Source organism: Prunus dulcis, chromosome 1, assembly GCF_902201215.1.
Source record: "Prunus dulcis chromosome 1, ALMONDv2, whole genome shotgun sequence".
Taxonomy (NCBI): Eukaryota; Viridiplantae; Streptophyta; class Magnoliopsida; order Rosales; family Rosaceae; genus Prunus; species Prunus dulcis.
Window position 1 is genome coordinate 60,261 of NC_047650.1, and position 14,651 is coordinate 74,911.

The 14,651-nt window shown below is 38.0% G+C and overlaps 2 protein-coding genes across 6 annotated transcripts; one reads left to right on the forward strand and one right to left on the reverse strand.

Moving 5' to 3' along the window:
- Window positions 1-427: 427 nt before the first annotated feature.
- Window positions 428-10,976, reverse strand: LOC117616335 (zinc finger CCCH domain-containing protein 16). Of its 5 annotated transcripts, none has more exons than XM_034345615.1 (10): window positions 10,738-10,976; window positions 8,413-8,602; window positions 7,993-8,090; window positions 7,776-7,871; window positions 6,308-6,401; window positions 5,045-5,262; window positions 4,812-4,918; window positions 4,507-4,672; window positions 2,998-3,070; window positions 428-916 (listed from the first exon to the last, which is right to left on the reverse strand). In XM_034345615.1, exons 1-10 carry the CDS (start codon window positions 10,779-10,781, stop codon window positions 875-877), a joined length of 1,128 nt encoding a protein of 375 aa, XP_034201506.1. In that variant the 5' UTR covers window positions 10,782-10,976; the 3' UTR covers window positions 428-874. The 5 variants fall into 5 exon arrangements, with proteins under 5 accessions (XP_034201506.1, XP_034201503.1, XP_034201505.1 ...); XM_034345612.1 differs by having other exon boundaries at window positions 4,507-4,732; XM_034345614.1 differs by lacking the exon at window positions 10,738-10,976 and having other exon boundaries at window positions 8,413-10,598.
- A 72-nt stretch (window positions 10,977-11,048) lies between these two features.
- Window positions 11,049-14,340, forward strand: LOC117616334. Its single transcript, XM_034345610.1, has 4 exons — window positions 11,049-11,481; window positions 11,576-11,773; window positions 11,853-12,227; window positions 12,347-14,340. The coding sequence occupies exons 1-4, from the start codon at window positions 11,197-11,199 to the stop codon at window positions 13,415-13,417; spliced, it is 1,929 nt and encodes a 642-aa protein (XP_034201501.1). The 5' UTR covers window positions 11,049-11,196; the 3' UTR covers window positions 13,418-14,340.
- The last annotated feature ends 311 nt before the right edge of the window (window positions 14,341-14,651 follow it).

The following is a 14,651-nucleotide window of genomic DNA, read 5'->3' on the forward strand; positions in this document are numbered from 1 at the left end:
TTTTGAATAAATTAGTCAAGCTAGCCAAGCCCAAATGAGTTAAAGACGAGCCAGAACTGGATAGAGTTACAACCCTACTCATTCTTGGGCAAACTTTGAAAAAGGAACTTGTTGCACTTTCCAAATTCCGACGATTTTATTTAAGTGCTGAGATTGCTTTTTGTACCAATCTGATACCAATCTCCTCCGTCCTCAGCTCATTCTTCGCATGGCATTGCTACAATTCCTAGGCGATGTCATTCTCTAATTCATGAGCCTCATTTACATTGCACAATGTACATTTACACGAACAGAAGATTCCAAATAAATTTCCCAACCCGTACAAAACGCTCTGCTCTGGCATGTGGCCACAGCGGAAAGGGAAAGAAAAGATGCCCATGTGCGTACTCGAAAGCAAAGTGGAAGTGCTTATAAGTTATAACACGTATGGGGGCAAAGAACAGAACAACTCATTCAGAGAGCTGGCCATTTGAAGAACATTTATGGCAATTATGTTGTGAGCTAAATCCAAAGACTTACAAAATCATGTTGTACACTAATAAATCCAAAATTTACACACCATTACACAAGTATTACAATCTTTGCAAGTTATAGAGATATGAGGCATAAAACGCTTTATAAGAAGCTTGTCAAGAACATTTAACAGGAACAGTGTAGAGCATAAGGTAGATGCAGAAGTCTTTGCAAATGTTGCAAAATATGATTGGAATGTTCGGCCGCACAATTGGAGGTAGCCCCTCTTTATCTCCAAACTCTGGCTGGGTTCCAACTCGAGATTTGAGTCACCATTTTGCGTTTCGCAAGCAAATAGTGCTTTGGCCACCTAGCAAATTGCATGAGTAAGCGTTGTGCTTGTACTGCTCATTACCACAACTTACAACTCAACCAGTGCATCTGGCGGTTCATCTTCGGGAATCTGGGGAGAAAGACAAGAAAAAGAAATGTATACCATGTTCATATCATGGTTTGGAATAAGCAGTCATTTACAGTTGTAAACATACCTAATTACAATTGCAATTGGGGAACCTGAGGATATTTTTGCACTCACTATTGCAATTACAGTGATATAACCATTATTTCGTACATTTTTATTATCTTTCTCTTAGATTCTTGCTATGTTCTTAAGTGAATTTAGTCCATTTTTACTTTGTTTTGTGTTTTACTAGGTTTGAAGAATAAAGATGAAAAAGCAAGCAAAAGGAGCAATTTTGGGATTGAAATATAGTGTGAAATTCTAGGAGCAAAATGTGCTGTGCAGAACAGTCAACTTGACAGAATATATTGTACGTCCTCAGAGCGAACCAGATGTTGAGCCTTATATTGTTGGAAAGATGCGGATGTTAGCTTTCTGAAGAATTTTACAGTTTGTGATTCAGACATGTGTGGAGAGAGTTGTGGCCGTTTTAGTACAAACAGTTCGGGCAGAATGTGTTCAGCGGGTTTTGCAAAATAATCCTTTTGAAGTCCAATCTTTGGAGTCCAATTTATGTCAACTGCATTTGGAAAGTGTCTACAAGGATGCAAGGTTATTTTCTAAGGTCTGATCCTATATTTAGTAGGATTTTGGATGCCAACTCATCAAAGACAATTGAAGCCAAACTAGAAAAGCATAGTTACCAAGTCAAAAGATGATTTGTTCCTTATTTAAATAAGACCAGAAAATAGGGTTCTCTTAACTGGAATTTGAAGGAGTCAAAGAGCCGCTGCCATCGTCAAGTTCTCGAGCATCGTCACAATCCATAAGTTTTATTTTATGTTTTTTAGTTTTTCAATTATGTTTTCTTTGAACACGAGTAACTAAATTATTCTCTAGGGCGAGGACGAGCATAGATAGTTATGATTTTTAATGTTATTTAATGGATTCTAAGTTTCTTTTATATGAATGTTTAATCACTATTTTAATTGTTGCTATTTGTCTAAGTTCTTGGATTGATCACCTTAGGGCTTTGCATCTAGTAAATTGGAAGATGAATTTGTGGCAGAACTCGCAATATAATTCAATTAGCTTCTTGTGATTAACTGTGGTGAATTACATTATTGCTTGACGAAGAATAATGGTTTGCTTGGTTCTCTCGTTTTCTAGAATGTAATGAATTCAACTTGTTAAATTTATGCCTTAACTAGGATAGATTGTAGGATTGGGTATATGATCTTTGTCTGAACTAGAAAAGAATCTTACACTTATGGAAAACTATGGTCCGAGTGCCTGAAAAGGACTTAGATACGGGAATTATCATCTAAACAATCGAAAGAATCTGTTGAATGCATTGAAATCTAACTTGGATTGCATGTGGTTGATTCCGAAACTCTAGACCTTCATCATTCTTTTTCAATCTTTAAAAGTCAACGTTTTAATTCTTAATGGCCTTGATTAATTTCTTGTTCGTTTCATAAACTTTCACAACAACAATCTCTACAAATTTACTTGCGTATCAGTTAGATTTAATTTAGGTATTCCAATATTAGATTCATTTGGAATCCTCGTGGGAACGATACTTGAACTTGTCAAACGCTATACTACATCAATCTTGTGCACTTGCAAGGACATACCATATGGCAATCCTATTACCCGTATATTATTTTGTTTCTGCACAAATGGGGCCCAAAACAAAGGATTACACCAGGTTATTCCTGGGCCTAGCTAGCCCATAGCAATCCCCAGTCAATAGGCTTCCTAATAGGAGGAGACTACCCACATACGTTCACCATCTTTTTTTTTTCCCTTCTTTTTTTAATCTTAAGAAACCAAGAATTTCGATTATATTTCTCAACATGAAAATTACGAATTTTATCCAATCATCACAAGCCTCTGCTTTGGAATTACATTATATACTAACCAATGTCGCATCATATGAAGAGAGGGGTAAGGAAGAAGACAGCTGATAAAAAAAACTAAACATACTAAATGTGCAGATACTCTAATATTTCAAATCACGTCTCTAATTTTTATTTTTTTAAGTCATGCATCTAAAGTACAGGAAGAAGTAAGCTTCTTACCTCTCCAGGACTCCATGTCTTTTTCAACCAAATACTCGTCTCCCCAGAAATCTTCTCCCTTTGCATGTTAGTTCTGTAGGATTGACAAAATGGCTGAAGATGAATATAAATAAGTACATATAACAGAAATGGAGACTAGTAAGAGATGAAAGAATATACAGAGGAACAGACACCCAAAAAACAGGGGTGGAATTTGAAAGAAGAGAAACAAATATGTCCCATGATAAAAGAAAAACCTAAACAAGAGGACTTATATTCTACTTATACAGGCCGGTTCAAGTGCGGACTCTGCGTTCAAACATTTACTGGGATGCAATGGAGCCCCAACAATGTGATCCCTTTTGGTGTAGGCCTGCAACTCAGGAGGGTTGGAAGGCCAATCCAACCCCAACATTCTTTATATTTCGAGCTCGTGCTTGAATTTCATCAAGTTGAGAATACATGAACTCAAACCGACCCATGACGAATTCAGATTAACTCGAGTTAGGCTCGAATTGCCCAACTTTTATTGAGTTGGCCAAAACCCACAGGCTAAACCCCACACCAACTCATTTAGAAAGAAAAAAAAAATCTTGCCATAACATGTTTTACAAGAATTTTTGTTAGCATGTACAGCTGTAAATCTGTTTAAATACCTCTCCACGATAGCAACATAATATATTAATTTCTACAGCTGCCTCCTACCCCAATTTTTTTATTTTTTATTTGTCTAATGTTTCGCAATGATCAGTCCTTCCATTGAGACTTAAAACAGAAGGTTCGGATAATTGAACTACAGTCATTGGGCCCACAATGTGCCCCTCAAATAAGGGATCCCTCTATGGAAGCTCACTCTTGATTTGGGTTCTTTTAAGTCACTATTTGGTTTTTTTTTCCTTGTTAGCTTGGACTGGCCTCTATACATGTTATTAGACGACCGCTTAAGATAGAATCGCGATGTTGTTGTGCTTTTACCTCATCTTCTTCTCTCCCTTCTCTTCATCCCTCGTCTCACCTATTTTTTTACACTACCCCCTATTCTCATTTTTCTCCTACATTAATGGATATCAGAGCCTATGATAGAAATCCTAAGACGGCTTATTATTCTAAGTATTTTTAGGCTAAAGTGTAGTTTCCGCTTTGTCTAGGAACTTTATGTTTTGGTATGATTTGATTTGGTTTTCAATATTCTAGTGATTTTAGTTATGTCGTTATTTGATTTATTCGTTTAATTTTTTATTGGACTGACCTATACAAACAGACGTATATATTCGGTTCAGCAAATTGTTCATGATTGAATTGAGAATATTACTGTGATTTCACCTCTTCTTCTTTCCCCTTCTCTCTATCTCTCCCCTCCTTTTCACTAGGATCTAAAGTAAAATGAAAAGTTTAAGCAGCACTCAAGAAAGAAAGAGAGTTCTTGAGTGCTACAACAGACAGTACTTGTGGGGAAGGATACGGCTTAAATGAAAAAATAAGACTTTATAAAAGATATATGATAGAACAGACTTTTTGGTTCCAACTTACAGGAACTGAACTTTTGTAGTTGATTGTCTAACTGCATTGGAAGCAGAGGTAGGCCCATCTGAAAGAATGGGTGGCAGACCAGTTGTTGCACTAGGAATTTGTGATGACACTGCTAAAGTAGAAAATGGGTTGGTTTCATGTCTCATGACACCAGTATTGCTGAATCCTGTACTCGAGGGAAAAACATTTACATGTGCAGTGGCAGGAAATTGGCTGCCATGTGAACCTATCATCTTACAGTCAGAAGAAACATAAAAGATTGCAAAGGTACGCGTATTACTGAAATGAATGAAAAAGTTTCTTACCAGCACTTCCAGAAAGAAAATTGTTCGTCCCAAATCCACTCGAAGTCTGGGTGGAATTAGCAAAAGGATTCAGCTGTGCAAAACCATTATTTGATGGTGCAGACGGCCTGAGAAAGAATCGCAGTACACATTTACAGAACCGAATGGAAATCATGGAAACAGGATTTCAGGATATTAATAAGTATTCAACATGAATCTACCATAGGAGCGTAAATATTAAAAGTGAGACTTACCTTGGTCCAAACCCCGTGTTGAGGGATGTGCCCAATTGGGTAAAACTTGAGAGTGACGGAGCAGCACTATTGTTAGCAGCCTGCAAGAATGCATTTTGACTAGCTGAAGGTAAAGGATTTTGGCTGGAATGATTAGGTTTCAGTAGAGCTCCCTGGGGCTTGCCAAGTTTGTCAAACTCAATCAACTTGGTATTGAGTAAATTTCTCTCTCTTTCAATCTGTACAGAATTGTATTTGATTAGCAGCTCATAGAATACAGCAAGAGTAGTTTTCTTCTTCTTTTTTTCAAAAGGACAGCAAGAGTTTTTTTATATTTATTTATAAATTTTAAAGACAGCAAGAATACTTAATAAGAATAAAATGGAGTACCAACATTACTATTCCTAATTACTTGGACAACAATTATTAGAATCATTTTCACATACAGCAGCAGTGCAGAAGTCAGGACTTGGCTTTTATTTATACCAAAAATGAGAATCCTACTAAACTTCCAAACTAAGGCACACCAAGTCTCGTACCTACTTGTACTATAACTACTTTCACCAAAAGGTTGCGTTTCCATTTGGGCTATATACCCTCTGCCGAGGCTGATCCTACACCTGGTATTGAATTACAAGAGTAAACTTAAAAACTATTTCTGTACAGCAAATGCAGGAATCAAACAACCACTATAAAGGAGCAGCAGTAACCATGTATGAATAGACAAGGATTTTTTTTATTCTTGAGTCTTTCACCAGGCTTTCATTTTTGAGCCATAACCCTTAAGGGAAAATTCAAAGGAATGAATTTTAAATGTCAACCAAGCTGTCATTTGCAGTTTAAAATGAAACCACAAAAGCCAAAAAGTAAAATAAAAGTTATGTCCTTCCTTATTTTGACAAAAGAATGCCAACATGATGGCTCATATATTCCCTGCAAGGACTCAATGTTGTATGCGATGTTGACCATGAGAAGAGAAAGAAAAAGGAAGGCAGTTTACTTTATCTTCTAAGAAGTACAATTGTATAAGACTCTTGACCTATTACATAGTAGCTGTCAACTTTTTATTGTTCTCTTGGTGTCTCTTTCCTTATTCCAGTCTGAACAATGCCTTTGATTTATTGATAGGTTACAAAATTCAGGTATTCCTTCCAACTTGCACGAGGCGGAAATTCAACGGCACACAAAATAATCATAGAAAGTATTTGATCATGATATTAAATAACTAATTCTGTTATTTCTTTGATTTATTACACAAGCAGATGGTATGTCAGATTAACTTACTATCGACTGCATGTTCAACCCATGCTTGGCATCATCATATGCTGCTGCCCTCAGCTCTTCGTAACTAATATCACCAACGATGTCACAAGGGAAACTGCAGATAATTGGATTCTACACTTAGTGCATAGTTGGATTGCCCAATTAATCTTCATATATATATTAATAGAAACTTTATAAATTCAAAAGAGAGAAACAAAGAAGAAAACAAAAGAAAGTTGATAAGGAATCCACAAGAGAAAACAAAAGAAAGCTGCAGCCTCAAGACCAAAACGACAAAGGAAAGCAGGCCAAAAAAACAAACAAGAAGGCCAACCAGGAAAAGAGAAAAGAACAACATGTCACTTCACAACCACTAACAAATCACGCATAATAGAAGAGACAGCCAAATCCTTAAAAACAGGAGTAACCGATGCCCATAACGCCACCCAAAACTTCACTCTATTAGTCTGTAGTGGATCTGGTTGTAGTCTGAAGAATAACATTTAGAGAAATTATGCGTAGTAGATTTTCTTTTCTGATAAGAAATTATCCCCTGAAAATAAAACATTAAGAATATATGATTCTTCTCTTTCGCTCTTTTGGACTCAGACCCAGATCATTCACCCAAGAAATTCAAACTTGAGTTATTGTGAATAATTTTCTTTAGTAAATCTGACCAATTAAAATAGAGAATAATTAATTATATCTGTAAAGCCACTGAATTGATTTATCTTTTAAGATCACAACATGCACATTCCTCTTACAACTTTCCCACTGTTATCAAATCTAAAATAAGTCTTTTAGATTAATGGGGCTTTAAAAATTAATGCCAAACAAACGAATGGCCAGAGGAAGGCGGAATGAAAATGTGAAACGATTTTTTTTTTAAGAAACATCAGTTTATTAAAGAAGAAAAGCTAATTACAAGGAGTGGATAAGAAAAATAGGGGAAAATGTGAAACGATTTTTTTTAGTTAGTTCACACATTGACTTTAAAAGCAGCATACTTCCTGAAGCATCAAAAACTACCATGGACAAATTGGTTTTACCACTTGTCATATCTGTCGAAACCATAGATTACATTGCAAAAACATTCTATATTTCATAAATTGGAGAGACAATGCCAGCAACTAAAAAGATCTGTGGGTCTTCAGCAATGTTTGACACAAAATGAAAGCTGCATAGAAGGAGCTAATCATTGTTCTTTATTGTGAGAGATTAGAATGCAGCTGTGTGTTAGTTTTGTTTAGGCTTTTTCACGTGATTAGTTTTCTTGTTGTACTGCTGGAGTGGACTTCTTTCACATTCTGTGTTAATCAATAATATTTTCTTTTTACTAAAGAATAATAATAAAATTTGTCCAGAATAACTCATTTTTTATTTTATATATCAGTAATATATTCAATATTTTATGTAGTTAATTTAGATACCAAGTCATCTAAATCAGTGAATAGAATCCACGTCTTTAATGGAGTTACTAAGAACATACTTTTTCCAGTGACCATAGCACGTAAGCTTCCAAAGTGGACTCTCATGCTCATTATCTTCAATAATTATACTTCTGCAAGAATCGGGATCTGTGCACCTTTAGATACATGAATTCACATGCGGTTAGATACATTACTTAGGTGTCACAAAGAAAATAAAAGTGGCAGTACAAAGGTAGTAGAGCTGAGAGACGCATAAATCTTCACTCGATAACTTACCTATGATTTGTTGCCTGAGGCTGCTTATCAGATTTCTGTGATGAAGGGGCAGCACTAGCAGTTTGGGAGGAGAAACGGGACCATTTGTTTTCAAAAGGCTGATCGAAAGCAGATCACCAACAGTAATAAGCATAATATGAAAAATCTTGAATAGCATCAAGTGATGCATGGAGAGCTTTCAGCGTGTTAACGTAAGAAAACTTCAAAGCCAACATCAGCAATAACTATAAGATAATAAAATTATTTAGCAGCATTAATTGATCCGCAAAGAGCTCTCAGCTTGTTAACGTCAGAAAATTTTAAAGAACTCTTGTAACCTCATTCACAACAAGGAGCAAATGTTTCAGTTACAGCTTACAACTTACAAGAACAAAGATCGTTCATTTGAATGACAGCTACAGATCTAAGATGGGAATAAACCTTAAACTGGCTCTGTTTGGAACCAAAATCAGCTGGCCCTTTTGACTGAGAGTTGTTTTGAACCCCAAAACCATAAGGATTGGACTTTCTCTGTTGGTTTGAGCCAGATTGTGGCCCAAATCCAAAGATATTGGACTTTTGCTGTTGCTGAATCACATGGAGAAATTTACACCCATCTCCGAACTGACAGCTGAAAGAGGCAAGGTAAACTATTAAATATAACAAACGTAGTATCATGCAAAAAGCACAAAATAAGCACATCTTATACTTTGGTCAAATACACAGCTAGTGCTTGAGTGAACAACTACGCGATGAAACAAAAGTAGAGTCAAAATTGGAGGATAAGTATACACAAAAACATGGGCATGAAAGAACTTTGAATAGATGAGAATACGCATTAGAACAGCATGTGACATCTTTTAGCAGAGTCCCACATCGTCTCGATACCTTTAGAATGTGCACTATCTAAACTGATGGGTTACCTTACGTTGTAAACCAGGTTTCATGGATGAAGTTCTACCAACGGGAAAAACATATGGTATAATGAATTGGGTTCGCATCTCCAGACCAAAGTGGAGGGGGAGAGCCAAGTGTCTCCGGTCCTGGTGCTAAGAAAGAGTGTTAACATAATCCAGCATTTGTCTTACCACCTTCAGTTCGTATAGCACATAGATGCAAGGGCACCTTTCCTTGTAAGCCAGTTTTGATGGATCACTTCTGCCCTGAGTTTGGCACAGGTGAATCAAGACTGGGAATGCTGTTCCCATCCCCGTTAAGTTCTTTTCCCCCGTCCCCACCACCATACCGGTAATATTCAGAATGGAGATTTCGCATCCCTGCCTTGGTTGGGGAACATATTCCCCACCCCACCCCATTAAAAAATACCAATTAAAAAATGATTTTGAATGAGAAGAAACAAAGTTAGAAACTGCTATACTAGGGCAAAAGACAATACACAAGTTTTGTTTTAGATTTAGATTTTTTATGTATTATTTGATTCAATGTATGATATAATATGTGGAATATAAAATTTTTCGGGGTCATGAAACACAACTAGAAGCCACTTAACAATATGAAAAACAAAATGTAATATATATATATATATATATATGAATATATTCTAAATGGAGCGAGTTTGGGTTGGGGATTAGAATCTCATTCCCGCCCCGCCCCATACACCCTACCCGAAAATTCCACAAACTCATCCCCATACCTGATTTCAATCCTTCATACCTGACCCATTAGGTCGAAGCCCCACGAAGACCCTAACCCGTGGGGAAAGTTTCCATCCCTACCAACTTCAACATCACAACATCATAAGTCAACAAATTCTTATTTCAGTAATTGATAGAAGATATCACCCTATCACAGAAAGTTAAGCATGGGATAGCCCAGTGAATATGAACGAAGCAATACCTAAGGGGAAGCATGAGGTCCTCATAAAAAGGAAAACTAGTAGCAAAATAAGTAAGAAAAAGCAAAGAAACAAAAAAGGAGCTAGCGATTGGACAGCAGGCATGGGTAACGCACTAGCTACTCATTTACTCTTTTACCTCCCGAATCAGGTTCAAGATTCATCAACCTAGTATACTCTGTCTGTTCATGAGTGACAGGATCAACGCCCCTTCCAATCAACTCTTTCGACTTCTAGTTTGAACTTTCCAAAAGCCAATCAAGTCAAATATAACTCTTATGTGCTCCAACCAGTCAAGGACTTAATGGAATTGAACCTGTTGTTGTGTTGCAGCCTTCGGTCATGATCACCAAATCGGGCAGCTATCCTGACTCATACACCTATCTTATGATATTCTATTTTTCCAACCTGGGACATGACCAAATCACATTTTTGTACCCAACGTCTTGGTAGGCCCACTCTAACTACATAGGCTTCGAGGCAGTTTTTGCTTGCCTACCACCTAAAATTTCCATTATTTAAAGATTTGAAACTATGATACAATGTTCAGTATCCATCCTAGAGGTTGCCCATTATGTATGGACTCTAGCCCAGTTGCGTGGTGAAAGCTAATCTTATACCACATGTCACCACTCATGGTTAGATAAGATTAGTCCCAAAAGCCAGCTTGTAAGGGAGGGATACCAAAGAGCTTATAAACTATCCATCTTAAGATATTCAATGTGGGACATTTGGGACATACAGCCATCTTATCATTCATAATGTTAGAATTATACATCTACCAAGTCATAAAAGTAGGCCTACGATTGCAAAGCATGTAGAAACCGATTGCTAAAAATAAGAGATTAAAGAGCAGACCATGAACACGGTGAAAGCAAGGAATAAGTCAGATAGAGAGCGAGAGAGATGACCTGCCACGCTGAAAGTATTTGCAGGGTTCTCTCTTTACAGGCATCCCTGCAACTGCAACAGTCCCCAAGTGCCAGTCTTCTCAGGAACCAACTCCAATTGACTCAAGGACGTTTCGCCCAGAACCAAAACCGCAATTCATAAACCCCTAACCAAGTTGCTTGGTACGCCTGCCCGCCTTCAATGTTCCAACCAAAAAAGAGAAAACTACTACTATTTAACCGCCTTTGTCTATCTCCTATTCTCTATATATAAGAATAAAATAATAACGAAAACTAAACAGAACCCCGCAAAACTCAATTTTTTAGTATTGGGCCTTTGTAGGCCGATTGAAGTTAATGAGCCGCTAGAGCCCAACACAAATTGATTGATAGCTAGGGTTTCGTTTTGTTTCACATACAGCACATAACAGGGGAAATGCCATAACGAGGGGGTTTGACAAAGGAGGAGAGCGAGAGTTTATGGAAAACATAAGTGAATCCCTCCAATCCCAATCTCTGGTAGTTGAGAATTTGCAAGAGAAGGAAGAGATGGAAGCAGAAGAAACACAAGGAGATGGAGGAAAGAAGATTCGGATACATGTTGGGGGATTGGGAGGAAGCGTGACGGAGGAGGATCTGCATCGGATGTTTGGTGCAGGAGGAAACGTGGAGGGAGTAGACATTGTCAGAACTAAAGGTCGAAGCTTTGCCTACGTCGACTTCCTGCCTTCCTCCGACAAGTCCCTCTCCAAGCTATTTACCACGGTATCTTTCTTTCTCTACTAATATTTCTATATTTCTATTTCCTTTGTCATTCATTTGTAATTATATTCGTTGTAACATCCCTAAATATATACAGTACAATGGGTGCTCGTGGAAGGGAGGGAAGCTGAGGCTCCACAAGGCTAAAGAACATTATCTTCTTCGTTTGAAACGAGAATGGGCTGAAGAAGATGCTCAACTTCCGCCGGCAGATTTTAAGCCCAGCAAACTTCTTCTTCCCTCGCAAGAATCACGGACCAAGCAGCTTCGGATTTTCTTTCCTGCACTAAGAACGGTAAGGCTTCCGCCCGTACCGCCCGCACGTCCTTTGTATTTTATCTATCCTTTAAACATGTATGTCCTCCTCTGCATAGGTAAAAGCTTTGCCCTTTACTGGAACTGGCAAACACAAATACAGCTTCCAGCGTGTTCAAGTTCCTTCTCTCCCGGTCCATTTCTGCGATTGTGAAGAGCATTCTGTCCCTTCTCACCCTGCTCCTCCTGCTCATCAAAACCAATTATGTCCTGGGATCAATGAGCAAGAGCTTAATATCATGAATAAAGTAATGGACAAGCTCTTCCAACGTGAAAAAAACGTTTCTATTTCTGATACTCATCAAGGCAGGACTTGTGCACTGCCTAATCAATCCCACCATGAACTGCCTGTTGCTACTGCAGCAGAGGAAGATAACCTCATAATTAATATTGTGTCAAGCAACCAGGATGAGGATAAATTATCAGAGCTTCAGGTATATGGCTTATTTAGCCTCAAGTTACTCCTTTGTGTATGCTTTCTTTTTGCTCAATGCCTACAGCTTTCTAGCCTCACGTCTTTCTTTTTTGTCTTTTTTCTGTATTTGATAACTAGGAATTGAGATCCAGTGGAACACAAACTTCAAAAGCAGAGGAACCATCTGAAAATGTGTTTAAAGCGCAGAAAGCTAGTATTAATGAATCTCCTAAGAAAAAGAGGAAATCCCTTCTCGGTGATTACAACAATCAAAATGAATTTGAGGATGCTATTCCTGGCAGCAAGAAGAATTTGCCAACCCATTCAAAAGAGTCAGGAAAGTTTATGGGAGCTCAACCGGATCAACAAGAATTAGGTGCTCAACATGTTTCGTGGTCTCAGAAATCTTCTTGGAAACAACTTGTTGGTCATAGAGGCAGCAGTACGTTCAGTGTCTCACATGTACTGACAGGCATTGCTTCTTCTACTGACCAAGTGCAACCAAAATCTGTTATTTCAGAAGTGCCCCATCTTGTTAGCAAAAACCAGGACTTGGAAAGCAATGGAAACTTGGAACGCCAGCTCTGTGAGGCGGAACTGGTGGACGGGCCTGGCAGTTCAGAAGTGACCCATTTTGATAGCAAAAACCAGGACTTGGAAGGCCAGCTCTGTGAGATGGAACTGGTGGACGGGTGTGTTGAACCTCAACCTACCATGTCAATTGCAGTTTCAAGTAAGTCAGGAAGAGGTGCTTCATGGCGCCAGCAATCCTCATGGACACAATTGGTTAGTGATAATAGTGCCAGTTCATTCAGCATAAAACAAATTGTGCCAGGTATCTCTTTTGAGCAGCAATTCGTCCCAAAGCCAAAAAGTGCAGATGCTGTAAGCTCCACTGACAGAAAGCTTAAGGAGATAGTGAAACAGGATAAATATAATGATAATTTTACTAGTGGATCTTCTTTAGGAATTGGAAAGGGGCGTGATGTTTTAAGAAGTAGTCCAGAAGATACTGTTATGGACAATGACGGTGCATGTGCTCCAGATGTTGAGAAAAATTGTGATTTAACACCAAAGCAAGTATCTGCAGGAAATGTTGAGATAGGTGAAACTTGCTCATTTATGAGGAGTGCTTCTTCTCTGAAAGAATGGACGAAAATCAAGGCTGCTCTTAGTGGGTCGCTGAAAAGAAAGAATATTGAGAATTAGATGATGTTCTTGAAGTAATATCAGCCTTGCAACTGTGCCCATGAATTGCGTTTCTTTTGGGGAGTAGTTCCTACCGAATTTTCCATTGCTCATGGTGTCATGATTTTTCTTTCATAATTGCAAATCATGGCGTCAAGTCCTGTTCTTAGATGTTATTTGTGAAGTCCACCACATTTAATTTGTAGTGTAGGCGGGGCTTTTTCCCACTGAGTCCTTGCTTATGGACTCTGTTTGGCCCAACTTTGCAATTGTTCCTGGTGTGGTGAGGCAGCAACTTCAAATTCGGAGCATGTCTTCGTACACTTTGGTCATGAATTTAAGCATTTCTACTGTTCCAAATCAGCTTGCATACCTATTACGCAATGTCGGAAGATAACTTTCACTTGCTTCATGAGTCTATGAAACTTCACCCTACAACAACATCCAACCACAGAGCATAAGGTTAATATCTCCGTACTTGCTTTTGCCATGGAGCAGTCCCGCAGAGCATGCGGCATGTATCATAGTTTCAAGCTTAGTTTGCATCTGTCATGTTTGATGTTGTGAAGTCTTTCATCTGGAGCGGATTGGTTTCTATAGGGAATTCTGCAATTTTGCCAGGGACTTGCATTGCCCAGACATGTTTCCAGAAACTTTTCATTGTATGCGTGCCCTATTCCGCCACCTTGACGGCCAGCCATCTCCTCCTGGCCAGAATTGCTACCCGTAACTGATCCTCTAAGATATGGATATTGGGAAACTCCACTGCAATACAATCCAAATTGGCGGTTTCATAACTTCTCTTGAGTGTCTTTGAAACTATGAAAGTTGCAAGTAACTTGTAACCTTTGACAAAGTTATATTTGATAGTTGAATATACATAGCAAAACCTTTTTCAATTTTCAAACTCCATGTCCCACTTAATTGCATTACGATTTATTATTGGACTCCATTTGATAATAATTTTTGTATGAACTCTAATTAGGGCTGGAAATAGGCTCATTAGATCTCCCCATTTTTTTCATCCTTTCAGTATATGTATAGTATATGGAGGGAGATAATAAGGAAAAATGATAAAATTTCAACTTATGCCCCCCCAGAGATTGAATCATGGTTCCTGTTATACATGAAATCATGTTTTCTTCTTATGAAAGGTGCTCTCATTGCATAAATTTATAGAGACGTAGTCACTAAATGAAATAGGGTTAATGACAATTTAGATGAAAATATGGTCAATGACAATTTAGTACTCTGC

Bases quoted from the DNA above. Each gene is read 5' to 3' on its own strand.
- LOC117616335 (XM_034345611.1), bottom strand. From the start codon at position 8,673: ATGTGCTTATTTTGTGCTTTTTGCATGATACTACGTTTGTTATATTTA. The intron at 5,263-6,307 runs GTAAGTTAATCT...AATTCTGTACAG, and splicing joins GGTTGAACATGCAGTCGATA to ATTGAAAGAGAGAGAAATTT. The intron at 4,919-5,044 runs GTAAGTCTCACT...ATTCTTTCTCAG, and splicing joins AACACGGGGTTTGGACCAAG to GCCGTCTGCACCATCAAATA.
- LOC117616334 (XM_034345610.1), top strand. From the start codon at position 11,197: ATGGAAAACATAAGTGAATCCCTCCAATCCCAATCTCTGGTAGTTGAG. The intron at 11,482-11,575 runs GTATCTTTCTTT...AAATATATACAG, and splicing joins TCTCCAAGCTATTTACCACG to TACAATGGGTGCTCGTGGAA. The intron at 12,228-12,346 runs GTATATGGCTTA...TTTGATAACTAG, and splicing joins ATAAATTATCAGAGCTTCAG to GAATTGAGATCCAGTGGAAC.